Genomic DNA, 16,927 nt, shown 5'->3' with positions numbered 1-16,927 from the left:
CAAGGTTTTAGTTTCTGATTTCTTGGTACTGGAGAAGAAACCAGTTTGAGGCAGTTTCATGTTGCACATGCAGTCCAGTGTCCTCATGTAACCCTGTGTTTACTCCTGGTTTGTTGATGTGATCATTTACCAATAAGATAATAAGTAGATCCTCTTTTTCTCCATAACCGATCATATGCTAGAATTCTGCAGTATATGAAGTGATGTATTTGTGATTTTAAGTCAGTCTCTTACTTGAATTGCCTTTGTATCAGATTCACTGAGAGTATAGTCTCTCTCTCTTTTCTATAGTATAATAAATACGTTTTAGATTGAGCTTCTGAACTCAGATGCATGATTACCTCAGCTCTTCTTCAGGGTGGATTTGTCTCTACCAGAGGCCCATGGTGAGATGCTCAGGGTTCAGTCTGACTCTGAATCTGAGGCGTTTTTGACGTGTGTTTTGTTACATCTGTTATTGGAACAAAAACTTTCACCTTTTTCACCAAGAGTAAAGAAGATTTTTCTTACACTACAATGCCCTTTACCCATCATAAGTTCATGTGGTCTGGTAAAATGCCTCAGTCTTTTGTTTTTGCAAATCAATATATATAATCATGTCCTTCTGCGGAAAAAAGTACAAAATCTTTATAAAATTGCATTCTGTTTGCATAGTTTTGTCACAGCCTGTTGAATTATTTACCTGTTCTCCATCCAAAGGGTTCTGCATATATGTTTTCTACTTATTTTTTTCTTTATTATTATTATTATTATTATTATTATTATTATTATTATTATAGAGTACTGATGTCCTTAAGCGACACTCTCTTGGTCCTTTAAGGGCACAACAGTAGTATCCTTGAACATAGCACATTAGAAGCATTACATTACATTACATTTATTCACTTAGCAGACGCTTTTATCCAAAGCGACTTACAAATGAGAAAGATACAAGCAAAGAAGCAAGACTTTGTACTTTAAAACCTCACTTTATTATCATTTTTTTTAGTTTAATGAGAAAATGTAACGCCCATTGACACGCCCTGCTCCCAGTATAAACATCTTTGCTAGCAATTTATCTAATTGTTTTAAAATAATGGTTTTTAACTGTTGATATTTTCTCCACACGCCCACGCCCCTTCCACACATGCGCACTTTTCTCTTCGGCGCAAGCGTCTTCACTCCACGCATGCGCACTTCCGTCCCCGGATTCGCCGTGACAAAGATGGCGGACGTTTCTTTGGACGAATTAATACGCCGACGCAATTTTAACGCCAGAGGAGGCCTTAAAAGGTATTTCACATTGTGTCGCTCAGGTGCTCAACTTCACATTTAAACGCTGTTAATGTTTATTTCTTGTTATTTTTTTTTAAACATTATACGTCGTCTAAAACAGGCTACGCTGAAGAAAAAAAAAAACCTCCCGTCTTTGTAGCCGCTTATTGCTTAGCAGACGACTTGGCATCATTCTGTGTGTCTATTGGCTAAAAAACAGTCTCGTGCAGTATACTGAGCCGCGATTGGTTAGAGTCCAGTACACTGCGCATGCACATGTCGGACGCGCTTCCTAATTCCAACTGTATTCCGTCAAAAACAAGGTTCTACCCGAGGATTGGTTGATGTTCCGTTTCAACCAATTCTGTAGCAGGATGCTGGTGTGGACTATCCAATCCCAGGGCAAGATCTGAAACATGTCGGTAAAACGGGTGGGGAAAAAATAACTCTTTAAGGCTAGCTCGAGGATATTAGCTTTGCTGTTTTTGCGAAAATGTAACTTTCATTCAGAATTATTGCATTTGTTTCATTTCGGATGCTTAAAAAATAAAAATATTTTTAATTAAAGTGAGTAATTCAATATCTGAACAAAACCATGAGGATTTTTTGAAGGCAAAGCCGAGCTAGGCGGTTTCTAAGGGACTGTTAGCAAATAAACGGATTCAGTTTGGAGACGCAACACGATGTTGTGGTTATTTAATATGAATGAATCTAGAGACTACTGAGACTGAAGTTGTGTAGAATATAATAATATAAAGAGTTGGACGTGTCTGTAATCCACAGCAGCTGTAGATGTTATTTATACACCCAGGGTTCAGGTTCAGTAACTAATTCAGCCTGTGTTCAGTCCCAGATCATTCCTAACTCTATTCATCGTACAGGGTGTGTGTTTACATTGTGATGTGTGTGTGTGTGTGTGTGTGTGACAGAAATATCACCTCATCACATTGTCATTTTAACTACACACCCAATATAGCACAATAATTAGGTGTGTGAACGTTGTGCTTTATATAAAAATTAATGTTGACTTGACAATAAGCTTTTCAACACACCCCTTTCCAGATACGCATCTGTTACACACATTACGTTCAGCAGGAAAAACTGTGTGTGTGTGTGCTGGAGAGCGAGGTGTAAACATTGTGTGTGTGCTGGAGAGCGAGGTGTAAACATTGTGTGTGTGCTGGAGAGCGAGATGTAAACATTGTGTGTGTGCTGGAGAGCGAGATGTAAACATTGTGTGTGTGCTGGAGAGTGAGATGTAAACATTGTGTGTGTGCTGGAGAGTGAGATGTAAACATTGTGTGTGTGCTGGAGAGTGAGATGTAAACATTGTGTGTGTGCTGGAGAGTGAGATGTAAACATTGTGTGTGTGCTGGAGAGTGAGATGTAAACATTGTGTGTGTGCTGGAGAGTGAGATGTAAACATTGTGTGTGTGCTGGAGAGTGAGATGTAAACATTGTGTGTGTGCTGGAGAGTGAGGTGTAAACTGTGTGTGTGTGCTGGAGAGTGAGATGTAAACATTGTGTGTGTGCTGGAGAGTGAGGTGTAAACTGTGTGTGTGTGCTGGAGAGTGAGATGTAAACATTGTGTGTGTGCTGGAGAGTGAGGTGTAAACTGTGTGCTGGAGAGTGAGTGAGATGTAAACATTGTGTGTGTGCTGGAGAGTGAGTGAGATGTAAACATTGTGTGTGTGCTGGAGAGTGAGTGAGATGTAAACATTGTGTGTGTGCTGGAGAGTGAGTGAGATGTAAACATTGTGTGTGTGCTGGAGAGTGAGTGAGATGTAAACATTGTGTGTGTGCTGGAGAGTGAGTGAGATGTAAACATTGTGTGTGTGCTGGAGAGTGAGTGAGATGTAAACATTGTGTGTGTGCTGGAGAGTGAGCTGTAAACTGTGTGTGTGTGTGCTGGAGAGTGAGCTGTAAACTGTGTGTGTGTGCTGGAGAGTGAGCTGTAAACTGTGTGTGCTGGAGAGTGAGCTGTAAACAGTTTGTGTGTATTGGAGAGTGAGCTGTAAACAGTGTGTGTGTATTGGAGAGTGAGCTGTAAACAGTGTGTGTGCTGGAGAGTGAGCTGTAAACAGTGTGTGTGCTGGAGAGTGAGCTGTAAACTGTGTGTGTGCTGGAGAGTGAGCTGTAAACAGTTTGTGTGTATTGGAGAGTGAGCTGTAAACAGTGTGTGTGTTGGAGAGTGATCTGTAAACGGTGTGTGTGTGCTGGAGAGTGAGCTGTAAACAGTGTGTGTGTATTGGAGAGTGAGCTGTAAACAGTGTGTGTATTGGAGAGTGAGCTGTAAACAGTGTGTGTTGGAGAGTGAGCTGTAAACAGTGTGTGTGTTGGAGAGTGAGCTGTAAACAGTGTGTGTGTGTGTTGGAGAGTGAGCTGTAAACAGTGTGTGTGTGTTGGAGAGTGAGCTGTAAACGGTGTGTGTGTTGGAGAGTGATCTGTAAACGGTGTGTGTGTGCTGGAGAGTGAGCTGTAAACTGTGTGTGCTGGAGAGTGAGCTGTAAACTGTGTGTGCTGGAGAGTGAGCTGTAAACTGTGTGTGTTGGAGAGTGAGCTGTAAACAGTGTGTGTGTGTATTGGAGAGTGAGCTGTAAACAGTGTGTGTGTATTGGAGAGTGAGCTGTAAACTGTGTGTGTGTATTGGAGAGTGAGCTGTAAACTGTGTGTGTGTTGGAGAGTGAGCTGTAAACTATGTTTGTGCTGGAGAGGGAGGTGTAAAGTGTTTGAGCAGCTGTTCTGTAAGAGAGGTTATACTACAGATTTGAAAGACAGTGGGAGGAGTTTATCTGGGGGAAGGTGGTGGGAGGAGTTTATCTGGAGCAGTGGTGCTGTATTGTGTTATAAACAGTGATAATAGGATTAGAATATTGTGATCAGATCTGAAAGTCAGGATAATAATAATTTACAAATGATCACGTTTATTGTTCCTGCAGGCCGACCTTTGGCAGAGGGGCGGGGCTAACAGGAAGAGGAGCGGGCTCCATAGGGAGAGGGGCGGGGCTTATGGGCCGCACATTTGACGCCCGACAGAAGATCGGCACCACTGATGTCAGACAGAGGCTCGGAGGAAGTGGAGGTGAGGGAGCATGGACACGAGTCCCAGTGTTCGATACGGACCGATTCCTACATTTGCATGATTTTATTCAAGATACTGTGTGGTGTTCACCAAACTTTACCCCCTTCTTTCTCCAGCATTCCAGGTGAAGGATGCGAGGGAGAAGCTGGGTCAGAAGGATGCACGTTTCCGTATTCAGGCCAGAGGGGGCGCTGTGAGCGCAGTGCAGGATGCCAGACAGACCATAAATTCTCGTAAACAACAGCAGGTCCAAGATTCTCCCTTAGTAACCACCTCTCAGACCGCAATCCCACACATCCACATCCATAACAACAACAACAATCCCAGCAGCACCGGCGTCAGGTCCTTCCCTACCATCCAGGGACTCGGTAGCAGAGTGGGCGTGGCCATACAGCCCAGAGGCGGGATCACAAAAGTGGTGGATGCACGTGACAGGCTGAGTCTGAAGAGAAGCGTGTCATCGCTGCCCAGTCAGGGATCTGCAAATCCGCTCAAGATCACCAAAACTATCCAGGTTAATAGAGACGGTCCTCACAGACATTTCTCACAGACGTTCCATAATCTCATCTTTCTCAGACGTTCCACTCAGACGTTCCATAATCTCATCTCTCTCAGACGTTCCTCTCAGACGTTCCTCACAGACGTTCTATGATCTAATCTCTCTCAGATGTTCCACACTGACATTCCTCACTCACACCCCTCTCAAACATTCCTCACAGACGTTCCACAGTCTCATCCCACTCAGATGTTCCTCACTGACTCCCCTCTCAAACATTCCTCACTGACGTTCCACACTGATGTTCCATAGTCTCATCCCTCTCGGATGTTCCACATTGATGTTCCACGCTAATGTTCCATCTTCAAGTGCCAACATTAGACATTAGGAACACTATAATAACTGCGTGTGCTCTCTCTCTCTCTCTCGCGCTCTCTCTCTCTCTCTCTGCAGCAGAGGCCTGTTGGTATGACCAGTGGGATTCGCATCAATGTACCTAGCAGAGCAACTCAGGTAGCCTGTACATAGACATACACACACACACACGAGTCACACTCACACAGTAAATGTGAATGTGTGTTTATCTGTACAGAGTGCGTCCAATGAGGAGGAGGAGGAGGAGCCTGTGGTTCCTAATAAACAGTTAAAGTTCACTACGACCAATGACCTGGCACCAACACGGGTGAGACACACACACATTAATGACACATTTAGAACTGAGGATACAAACCACAGTGTGTTTAACCCCTCCCCTTTTCAGGTGGGTGGAGGTTTCTCCGTCTCTACTCCAATCACCAAAGTGGTTAAGAATGACTCGTACCTGGCTCCGCCCCCTGCAGCCTCTGCTGCTGCTGCTGCTGTTGCACCTACTCGCTCTAATCCCCGCCCTCCTGCGCAGACTCCTGAAAACACCAGCTCTCAGCCTGCACAGGTAATATACACACACACACACACACACTTCTTGAAGCCCAACTGTTGTTCCCGAACATGCAATTCATTAGACCAGGAGCGTCCAATCTTATCTGCAAAGGGCTGTTGTGGGTGCAGGTTTTCACTCCAACCAAGCAGAAGCCACACCGGATTGTATTCAAAGCCAAGATCAACTGATTAAACAGGTGGAATCAGGTTTGGCTCCTTTTCGGTTGGAATGAAAACCTGCACCCACACCGGCCCTTTGCAGATAAGATTGGACGCTCCTGGATTAGACCAACCCAATGCCTTACTAATCTCTTCGTTCGTATGTGTGTGTGTGTGTGTGTGTGTGTAGCCAGTGTTCAGTCCGTTGGAGGGAACCAAAATCACAGTGAATAATCTCCACCCGCGTGTCACAGAGGAGGACATAGTGGTAGGTCTAACACACACACACACACACACACACACAAACAATCATACAATCATTTTACGCATGTTGTAAGTGTGTCTCTATCTGTGTGACTGCACTCATACTACACACTGTGTCTCCGTGTGTGTGTGTAGGAGCTGTTCTGTGTGTGTGGAGCGCTGAAGCGAGCTCGGTTGGTGAAGGTCGGAGTGGCCGAGGTGGTGTTTGTGAGGAAAGACGACGCCATCAGCGCTTACAGGAAATACAACAACCGCTGTCTGGATGGTAAAACACGCTCTCTCTCTCTCGCTCTCGCTCTGTTGGTTTCTCTGTACAAATATTTTTTCTGCCTTGTGGTTCCTCCCACACCAGGTCAGCCGATGAAGTGTAACCTGCACATCCAGGGTAGCATCATCACTTCAGACCAGCCCATCCTGCTGTGAGTCAGTTTCACTGCACTTCATCTCGTACAACATTATTTATCTATTTGTGTGTGTGTGTGTGTGTGTGTGTGTATGCTGGTTTATACACTGATGAAATATAAACAGCAGCAAGTAGCTGACTGTATGCTAGTGCATTCTTAATGGGGCCAAGCACCAAGGCTGTGTAGAGTCTCGTATTGTTTTGTTTTGTAGTTGTTCCCTGTGATGATGAGAGCGATCATTATCTCCATCTCTATAGGAGACTGAGTGACTCTCCCGGTAAGAAGGAGACTCCCTCCTCGACCGTGTCCCGATCCACACCTCGCTCCAGCTCTGCTGAAGTGGATCCTCAGACCATCCTGAAGGCCCTGTTTAAATCGTCCAATCAGAGTTCGGCCACTACAGAAACTCCTCCCCCAGCTGCAAACTCTACAGCCTTCCGTATCAAGATCTAAAACCACACATACACACACTCTACAGCCGTCTGCATCCAGTTCTAACACACACTCTTCCACCGGTACGTGTCCGTTTGCGAGTGCTGCGTCCTGTTTGTTTAATTGCACGGTTCTGTATGATGGTTCACGTTGTGTTTAGCCAATCAGTTTACAGGAGATGTTGTCCATCAGCTTTACTGTGGAGATCCTGATTATTATATTATCTGTAATAATAATTAATCATCTTTTACAATATTTCTTCCTAATGTTAGCTAGGAGGTAAGTGTGCTAGTCAGGGTAAGCTAGCTATGATATGACTAGCTTTGTGTCTTTACCATTTCCCACATCTCACAGTAGAGACAGTTTAATAATAATTCGAGAGGCATTTTTTTTAATGTTTACCTGGTTTCCGTAGCGACGCCCGTAACCGCACTCCATAGATACATGGGTAGAGAACCATCAAACAGGTTACACTCTCTGCAAGAGGACACGTACCGTCTCCCTCGTACACATACGCCGTCCTGGTAAGTGTGTGTGAAACAAGTGCAGGTTCAGTGTGTGTTTCTGTCTCATAAGAACTGGTATTTTGTTTTTAAATTACACACACACACACACACACAGGCTGATGATGACGATGGTGTACATGCTGTGTATAAAGACTTGTTTAGACGTGTTGTTTCTGTGCGGAGGGCGGTCCTGTCCTAATCCTCTGTCTTCAGCTCTTTGTAGTGTTGGTGATTTGGGACACAGCCCTGACCACACCCCCCTCCCCTCACACACACAGGGTGGGGCCGTGTGTACAACTGTGTGTCTGTATTGAACTTCCTGTTTGTTTTTTCTGCAGTAAACTCTCGCTTTATAATAAATATCTCTGTGTGTGACGTCATTATTTACCCTCATAGGGTTAGACTTTATTAGACATGATAAATATGTCGAATGGAACTGGTGTAGGTAACACAGGCTGGTCTTCCTGTGCGGAAAATATGTTATGCTAATGGTTGCTAGGCAAGGTGTGGTACAGAGCAACACGTGATCCAACACGCTAACTGACTGGCACATATGGATGGACATTCACTGAGGTTCCAGACCTTTAAATGGAATAAACAGTTCTGGAATTGTCCCGAAAGAGAACGTTACTGTTCCTGGAGTAGAAGAACTCCATAATTCCAGGATTGTCCATCCAGGAGAACTGCAGATTTGGATCTGTATTAAAGAAGGACAAATAGAGTCTTGAAATTGTCCTGAAAAATAACTCCATAATTCTGGTCCTGTCCAGGAAGGAACAATATGTTACGTTAATGGTGTGTTAGAGTTACAGATGACCCAACACGCTTGCTGACTGGCACATACAGTATGGTCAAATTCATCGAGGAACTCTTTATTCCATTTAAGATTCTGCATCTTTCCTGAAGGAGAACTCCATGGTTGCAGAACTTTTCTAAAAGAAAACCACACAGGTCTGTTATGATGAAGGAACTCCACATTTCCAGAACTGTTACGAGGAAGGAATGCAATGTTTCTGGAACTGTCCAGCAGGACAACTTCACAGATCTATACTTGTCCTGAAAGAGAATTCCATAATTCTGCTATTGCCTTGATGGAGAATTTTGGAACATCACCGTTCCAGGACTGTCCTGAAGTAGAAGAAGAGCTCTACAACTTCAGAACTGTCCATCCAGGAGGAGAACTCCACAGATTAGGTTCTGAATTAAAGAAGGACAAATACAGTTCCAGAACCATGCTGAAGAAGGAACGTGGAATGAGAACTCCACAGAAGAAGCTCCTGATGAAGCTAGTCTACAGGAACACTTGGAGTCTGTAAAACTGAACACTGTAGAGAGTTCCCCACTGAGGGTCTGTTAGAACTGTACAACAGAACAGGACATGGCTTTACTACAGAACTATCAATCACCTCATCAAGCACGCCCCTTTATTTAAGTAAAATTTACTTAAGTAAAGTGTTCGAGGAGACATCAGGCTCGAGTGAAACACAGAATAAAAACACAGACAGAACTCTATTCCTGAAAATAATGTATGGAGATTTAAAATGGACGTGCTGGTCCTTTTCCATTCACTAACATGGGAATGGGCGGAGTTATGAAATTGTAGCCAGCCACTAGAGGGCCAGCCACTAGAGGGACATTTTTGGTATGAACTACAACTCGAAAAGAACTACAGGTTCCATGTTCAGCAGCGCTACTTCCGGTTTCCGGTTTGGTTGAGCAGTGAAGATGGCGGCGCCCACAAAGAAAAACGCGAGCAGCGCCTGTGTGATTCCAGGAGGATTTACAGGTGTGTATGTGAGAGTGTGTGTGTGAGAGTGTGTGTAGTTCTAAATTAAAAACGTAGGACAGCTGGTGAGAAAGATCTGTTTGTTTGAACACATCCAGGAGGCAAATAAGAGAAAGATCTTGTGTGTGTGTGTGTGTGTGTTTGTGTGTTTGTGTGTGTGTGTGTGTGTGTGTGTGTGTGTGAACTGTAAAACAAGAGTTCTTCACGCAAATACACGTGAAAATCTATTGAAACACATAATAACAACCTGTTTTTAAAAGAAAATTCTCTATAGAAACACACGTGGTGTTACACTGCTTCCTGTTTACAATCATCTGTGAGTTTCCATGGAGAATAAAAAACAAGTGTAATGTATAACACATCACATCACATGTCCAGTAAACATCGTTATCACTTATTATTAATAAGGAGGATGATTTGAGGGAAAGATGAACACAAAGCTCCATGCTTTATCATTTATTTATCACATCATTTTAGAGCATTAATTACAGTGAGAAGATCGGAATGATCAGGTAACTGTTTCAGCACTGTATAATACTTCACTCTGTTTATTAACCATAAAAACCTTCCTGCTCTCTGTACATGAGCTGCTATACATGAGCCGGTTCCTCTAAGCTCTGTGATCGATACTGTGAACGTATAAAAATCTATAAATAGATATCGTGAAAGTCACACTGTGACACTTACAGTGGTGAATTTCTGTCAAGTCTTTTTATTTCATTATTAATGATGACTGTAGATGTCAAACGGAGCGGTGACTCATTTGTGAATTATGTTCAGTGCAGTGTAACTGTTCTTTATTTACTGTGATTACACACTTACACAATCTAGAATATATATTACTGTAGATAATGTATCTAGAAAAAAAACACTAAGTTTGTTGGAGATGTATTCTCGTTTTAATATTATAGTTTATCACTTAAAAAAAAAACATTTCTGGTGACTCATCCTGTACTGATCTTGTGTTTGTCCAATGAAATACGCTCTAGAATGTATATGCCCCGCCCACAGGGCTGTACTGTAGCTGTGTCCATGCCACATTGTAATTACCATAAAAAAAGCGTTCTTGTCCTCGTAAACTAGGAATTTTCTGAGAACTTCGACATGTACCACCTGACCGCTGCAACGTCATGTGGAAACACTCAAAGTGTAGTTAAGAAGTTATCTTGTACTATTTCTGTGTAATAATTTACTTTAATTAATGTCTTTATAATGCAGGCTTGGTCTGAAAATACAGAAAGACCTATGCAGAGTAAGTATTTTGCAGTTGTTGTCATCATCATCATCTCAGACAGATTAATTTTGCGGTGTAGAAGCGCAGAAGTCCGAGTCCGAGGATGTGAACAGCTCCGAGTAGAACGTCCGGGTCGTCATCTAGTGATTAGATCTAGTAATTCTGACATGGCGTGAATGTGGCGTGTAGCAGCTCGAGAACAGAAACGTGGTTTGTTGGTGTGTTTTTGTTCACTGTTCTCCATATGTAGCTAGGTCACTAAACTGCTGTCAGGTGTGTTTAGATTGATTGGGGGTGTGGCTTCACGTATCTCAAACGCTATTGGCTGTTATGTAAAGCATTTCAACACACCGTCTCTCTGACTTCCTGTTTCAAACGAAGATACGGTATTGACGTGGTATCGATTCGCGGCTCACAAGACGTTTCAAGTGGACTTTAAAGTAGTGTGTGTGTGTGTGTTTCAGTGTTGTCCTTGAAGTTCTGCTCGAGCAGTACAGTGCAGCACCAGCTGTGTGTGAAAGAGCACCGCGTGCGGGCAGAAACCAACACACACAGACCACTGGACAGGACACTGTTCATCCTCAACGTCCCTCCATACTGCTCACAGGTACAGGCCACACCCACACACTGCTCACAGGTACAGGCCACACCCACACACTGCTCACAGGTACAGGCCATACCCACACACTGCTCACAGGTACAGGCCACACCCACACACTGCTCACAGGTACAGGCCATACCCACTCACAGGTACAGGCCACACCCACACACTGCTCACAGGTACAGGCCACACCCACACACTGCTCACAGGTACAGGCCACACCCACACACTGCTCACAGGTACAGGCCACACCCACACACTGCTCACAGGTACAGGCCACACCCACACACTGCTCACAGGTACTGTGTGTGTGTGTGTGTGTGTGTGTGTGTGTGTGTGTGTGTAGAGTGTGGTGAAGGACTTGTTCTCCCAGTTTGGTCCAGTTCAGGATGTGGAACTGAGGGAGAAGCCTGCAGTAGCTGAAGATAAACAACCCGAGCTGTCACCCTATTTCACACCTGCACAGAAAAAGGTAACACTACACACACACCTGTACACAAACGGGTAACTCTGCACTCTGATAAGCACCATATAAATAAAATACAATTAAAATAAAACCCCAAATCCGAAAAAGTTGGGACAGTATGGAAAATGCTAATAAAAACAAAGGGGAGTGATTTGTAAATGTACTTTAACTTGTATTTAAACAAAAAAACGTATAAAGACGAGGTATTTGATGTTTTATCTAATCACCTGAATAGTGTTTTGTAGGTAAACGTTTGAAATTGATGCATGCAACACAAACCAAAAAAGTTGGGACAGGAACAATTTAGTACTAATAGCGATGTGAGAAGTTGAAATAAGAAGGTGATGTGAAACAGGCGAGGCAGTCGTCTAATCATAGTCTATAAGGAGCCTCCAAAAAAGGCCTAGTCCTTCAAGAGTGAGAACAGGTTGAGTCTCACCGATCTGCCAACAGATACGTCAGAGAATAATCCAACACTTTGAGAAGAACATTCCCAAAGACACATCGGTAGCATTTTGGGCATTTCACCTTCTACAGTGCATAATATAATTAAAAGATTTGAGGAATCCGGTCAAATCTCGGTGCATAAAGGGTGAGGCCGAAAACCACTTCTGAATGAGCGTGATCTCTGTGATCCCTCAGACGTCATGGTCTTAAAAACTGCCATGAGTCTGTAATGGAGATCCTGACATGGGCTCGGGAATACTTTGGTAAACCTTTGTCAGTCGACACCATTCGCCGCTGTATCCACAGATGCAAGTTAAGGCTTTGCAATGCAAAGCAGAGGCCGTACATCAACACTGTCCAGAAGCTCCGCCCACTTCTCTGGGCTCGGTCTCATCTGAGATGGACAGTAGCACAGTGGAATCGTGTTTTGTGGTCCGACGAGTCAAAGTTTCAAATAGTTTTTGGACAAAACAGCTGTCGTGTTCTCCAGGCCAAAGAGGAAGAGGACCGTCCGAGCTGTTATCAGCGTCAGGTCCAAAATCCAGTGTCTGTCATGGTATGGGGGCGTGTCAGTGCCCATGGTATGGGGGCGTGTCAGTGCCCATGGTATGGGGGTGTGGTAGTGCCCATGGTATGGGGGTGTGTCAGTGCCCATGGTATGGGGGCGTGTCAGTGCCCATGGTATGGGGGCGTGTCAGTGCCCATGGTATGGGGGTGTGGTAGTGCCCATGGTATGGGGGTGTGTCAGTGCACATGGTATGGGGTGTGGTAGTGCCCATGCTATTTGGGTTTGTCAGTGCCCACGGTATGGTGGTGTGGTAGTGCCCATGGTATGGGGGCGTGTCAGTGCACATGGTATGGTGGTGTGGTAGTGCCCATGGTATGGGGGCGTGTCAGTGCCCACGGTATGGGGGCGTGTCAGTGCTCATGGTATGGGGGCGTGTCAGTGTTCATGGTATGGGGGCGTGTCAGTCCCCATGGTATGGGTAAGTTGGACATCTGTGAAGGCAGCATTAATGCAGAAAGACATGTAGACATTTTGGACTACAACATATTCTGCCATCCAGAGCAGGACAATGCCAAACCACATTCTGCCCAGATTCCAAGCGCATGGTTGCGTAAGCAGAGAGTGCGGGTGCGAGCGTGGCCTGCTGCAGTCCTGACATGTCTCCCATAGAGAACATGTGGTGTCTTCACTCAGCGTCCAAACGCTTAATAAGTGTTATTAAAAGAAAACGTGATGTTACATAGGGGTAAACAGTCGACTGTCCCAACTTTTTTGGAGTGTGTTTCAGCCATATTTTCAAAAATAAATTAAATTCACAAAGTTATACATCTAATACTGTGTTAATAATGTGTTTAGTACAGTACAGCATGAACTGGATTTTCAAATTACTCTTTGTTTGTTTATTTCCATTTTCCATACTGTCCCAACTTTTTCGGAATGGGGTTGTAGATTAACATTCTACACACTGAAGTAATAGCATACAGGATAATGTGAATTAACGGTTTACACTTCATTATTTTATGATTAGTACTGTTTGTGTGTGTGTGTGTCAGTGTTTTAAGGTGGCCTACGTGGTGTTCAAACACTCCTCAGGTGTAGCAGCAGCTAAAGCACATCCTTACGACTCTCCACTCATCGTCTCCACTAAAGAGAAACCGGTTGACACCGGCTTCAAGAGTGAGAGAGAAACACGCTAACACGCTTCAACACGCTAACACGCTTCAACACGCTAACACGCTTCAACACGCTAACACGCTTCAACACGCTAACACGCTTCAACACGCTAACACGCTTCTACACGCTTCAACATGCTAACATGCTTCAACACGCTAACACACTTCAACATGCTAACAAGCTACAACATGCTAACAAGCTACAACATGCTAACACGCTTCAACACGCTAACACACTTCAACATGCTAACACGCTAACACGCTTCAACACGCTAACAAGCTACAACATGCTAACACGCTTCAACACGCTAACACACTTCAACATGTTAACACGCTTCAACACGCTTCAACATGCTAACATGCTTCAACACGCTAACACACTTCAACATGCTAACATGCTAACAAGCTACAACATGCTAACAAGCTACAACATGCTAACACGCTTCAACACGCTAACAAGCTACAACATGCTAACACGCTTCAACACGCTAACACACTTCAACATGTTAACACGCTTCAACACGCTAACAAGCTACAACACGCTAACATGCTTCAACATGCTAACACGCTTCAACATGCGAACACGCTTCAACACGCTAACAAATAAGCTTAAAGAAATATTTCAGTGTTTTCAGCCACATCTTGAGGTACAAAATGTCACTTTAAATGCTCTAAATGCTAAAAGCTTTAAATACCATAATTATTATATGTTGTGTGTGTGTGAAGAGTGGATCCATGAATACACACAGTCGTTCATTAAGCCAGAGCTTCTGCAACAGGCCGTTGATGACTTCATGAGCCAATACGACAAGAGAAAAGAGGAGGTGAGTGTGTGTATCTCTGTGTGTCTCTGTCTGTGTGTGTGTCTCTGTGTGTGTATCCCTATGTGTGTCTGTCTGTCTGTGTATGTGTGTCTCCCTGTGTGTGTGTGTCTCCCTATGTGTGTGTGTCTCCCTGTGTGTGTGTCTGTGTGTGTGTGTATCTCTGTGTGTATCCCTGTGTGTGTGTATCCCTGTGTGTGTGTGTGTGTGTGTGTGTGTGTGTGTGTCTGTGTGTGTGTATCTCTGTGTGTGTGTATCTCTGTGTGTAAACCTCTCAGCCTTAAATCATATCCCTTAACATGGAAATGCTCCTAAATGATGAATCTCAAATGTTGCCCCTTCCTGGCCCTCAGGAGGCGGAGCTTCAGAAGAAGGAGGCGGAGGAACAGCAGGAGGATGAAGAGGGTTGGGTTAAAGTGACCAAAGGAGGCAAAGGCATTAAGTCCCGCCCACACAGCGAAGGAGCCAATCAGAGAGCGCTTCAGAAAGAACACAGCAAGAAAAAGCGGAAAGAGCTGCTGAACTTCTACTCATGGCAACATCGCAACTCGAAGAAAGAACGTGAGTGTACACACACACACACACACACACACTTTTCAGGTGTCTTCATGTGTGTACAGGTGTGTATTGCTTTATTATAGCCTGTTTAGTTCAGTATTGTGATGTGTGTTCAGGTGTTTTCAACTGTGTTCTTGTCTATAGGTGTGCATGATCTCAGGTATATTCAGGTATACTCAGGAGTGTTCAGGTGTGTTCAGGTATGTTCAGGTATATTTAGGAGTGTTCAGGTGTGTTCAGGTATATTTAGGAGTGTTCAGGTGTGTTCAGGAGTGTTCAGGTATATTCAGGTGTTTTCAGGTGTGTTCTTGTCTATAGGTGTGCGTGATCTCAGGTATGTTCAGGAGTGTTCAGGTATGTTCAGGAGTGTTCAGGTGTGTTCAGGTATATTTAGGAGTGTTTAGGTGTGTTCAGGAGTGTTCAGGTATATTCAGGTGTTTTCAAGTGTGTTCTTGTCTATAGGTGTGTGTGATCTCAGGTGTGTTCAGGTATGTTCAGGAGTATTCAGGTATGTTCAGGAGTGTTCAGGTATGTTCAGGTGTTTTCAAGTGTGTTCTTGTCTATAGGTGTGCGTGATCTCAGGTATGTTCAGGTGTGTTCAGGTATGTTCAGGTGTGTTCAGATATGTTCAGGAGTGTTCAGGAGTGTTCAGGAGTGTTCAGGTGTGTTCAGGTGTGTTCAGGTGTGTTCAGGTGTGTTGAGTTGTGTTGAGTTGTGTTCAGGTGTGTTCAGGAGTGTTCAGGTGTTCTGGTCCTTTAAAATTCCCATGAGACCTGCTGGAGAACCAGGCGTCACAGTTTCACAGTGTGATGGAGCATTTATGGTTAAGAAGAACGTAGAGCTTTAGACACCATCCTGCACACACACTTTCACACCCCCCCCCCCCCCCCCCCCCGCCTCTTAGATGTTCTAAAAGATTCCTGTTCATGTAACTAACTATTTCTTTATCTCTCTTTCTTTTAGATATTGCTGAACTGAGGAGGAAGTTTGAAGAGGATAAGCAGCACATCGCTTTACTCAGAGCGCAGAGGAAATTCAGACCCTACTGAAATACATCTCTAACACACACACACACACACACACACTTTTTTCTGTAATAAATAAAATCTCAGAGAGAAAAAAAGTCATTTTGTTTTCCTTGTATTATTACACCACAAATAGGTGTGTGTGTGTGTGTGTGTGTGTGTGTTTACCACAGGAAGAAAGCATTTCTTCACTGGTGATGCATCCTGTTCAAACACGAAAAAGTTCCAAACATTTTGCAATTACAGATAATTACTTATGAAGTAATTTTAAAAATTACAAATTTTCTTTTCTTATTTCACAGTTTAACAAATCACACAACATAATTAAGCTATTTATTATAAAAAAAACATTTAACATCGGTATTTACATGAATAAAGAAAATGAGTCGACAGAGAAATATTTACAGACGGATTAATAAATGATCGACAGATGGACAATAAATATATTTTATTAATAAATAACTAAAGTAAGGAGAGTTGGTTAACAGATAACATGCTGTAATCAAGCTGTATATAATATATTTTATATAATATTTCATTTAATATGGATATTTATAGGAGTAGATAGAAATGTTTAGTATCATAACACTAAACTATTTTTTATTAAAAAATATTAAATAATTACAGATAGATTAATACAGGCAGTGTAGAGAGAGAGTTAGTTTTTCTCTAATGTTAGACTCTAAAATGTGGAATTTTTTTTAATTAGTGTAAAGATTTTTGCATGAATATTTGATGATAGTTCAGTGTTAAAGTATTAGAGTATAGTTTAACCGGTGACGTGTTTATTTTCC

At 43.3% G+C, this 16,927-nt stretch overlaps 2 protein-coding genes across 5 annotated transcripts; both read left to right on the top strand.

Annotated features, from left to right (window-relative positions):
- The first annotated feature begins 1,165 nt into the window (after positions 1-1,165).
- On the top strand, positions 1,166-7,875 carry poldip3 (polymerase (DNA-directed), delta interacting protein 3). Of its 4 annotated transcripts, none has more exons than XM_053638463.1 (10): positions 1,166-1,272; positions 4,194-4,336; positions 4,453-4,850; positions 5,289-5,345; positions 5,425-5,514; positions 5,593-5,763; positions 6,100-6,177; positions 6,309-6,438; positions 6,526-6,592; positions 6,835-7,875. In XM_053638463.1, exons 1-10 carry the CDS (start codon positions 1,169-1,171, stop codon positions 7,028-7,030), a joined length of 1,434 nt encoding a protein of 477 aa, XP_053494438.1. In that variant the 5' UTR covers positions 1,166-1,168; the 3' UTR covers positions 7,031-7,875. The 4 variants fall into 4 exon arrangements, with proteins under 4 accessions (XP_053494438.1, XP_053494437.1, XP_053494436.1 ...); XM_053638462.1 differs by having other exon boundaries at positions 5,289-5,348; XM_053638461.1 differs by having other exon boundaries at positions 5,286-5,345.
- Positions 7,876-9,038: 1,163 nt separating this feature from the next.
- Positions 9,039-16,231, top strand: rrp7a (ribosomal RNA processing 7 homolog A). The gene is made up of 7 exons (XM_053638465.1): positions 9,039-9,301; positions 11,000-11,142; positions 11,483-11,608; positions 13,610-13,733; positions 14,456-14,553; positions 14,904-15,111; positions 16,072-16,231. Exons 1-7 carry the CDS (start codon positions 9,241-9,243, stop codon positions 16,155-16,157), a joined length of 846 nt encoding a protein of 281 aa, XP_053494440.1. The 5' UTR covers positions 9,039-9,240; the 3' UTR covers positions 16,158-16,231.
- The last annotated feature ends 696 nt before the right edge of the window (positions 16,232-16,927 follow it).

The sequence above is a fragment of the Ictalurus furcatus genome, chromosome 12 (genome assembly GCF_023375685.1).
Source record: "Ictalurus furcatus strain D&B chromosome 12, Billie_1.0, whole genome shotgun sequence".
NCBI classification, from domain to species: Eukaryota; Metazoa; Chordata; class Actinopteri; order Siluriformes; family Ictaluridae; genus Ictalurus; species Ictalurus furcatus.
Note: the sequence above shows the minus strand (reverse complement) of the source record. Positions and strands in the feature narration are given on the sequence as shown.

What these genes read in the sequence shown, in the direction of transcription:
- rrp7a (XM_053638465.1), top strand. Translation starts at nt 9,241, where the DNA reads ATGGCGGCGCCCACAAAGAAAAACGCGAGCAGCGCCTGTGTGATTCCA. An exon ending in TCCCTCCATACTGCTCACAG is followed by an intron (nt 11,143 to 11,482) that starts GTACAGGCCACA and finishes GTGTGTGTGTAG; the next exon opens with AGTGTGGTGAAGGACTTGTT. An exon ending in TCACACCTGCACAGAAAAAG is followed by an intron (nt 11,609 to 13,609) that starts GTAACACTACAC and finishes TGTGTGTGTCAG; the next exon opens with TGTTTTAAGGTGGCCTACGT.
- poldip3 (XM_053638460.1), top strand. Translation starts at nt 1,169, where the DNA reads ATGCGCACTTCCGTCCCCGGATTCGCCGTGACAAAGATGGCGGACGTT. An exon ending in ATGACCTGGCACCAACACGG is followed by an intron (nt 5,515 to 5,592) that starts GTGAGACACACA and finishes TCCCCTTTTCAG; the next exon opens with GTGGGTGGAGGTTTCTCCGT. An exon ending in TCACAGAGGAGGACATAGTG is followed by an intron (nt 6,178 to 6,308) that starts GTAGGTCTAACA and finishes GTGTGTGTGTAG; the next exon opens with GAGCTGTTCTGTGTGTGTGG.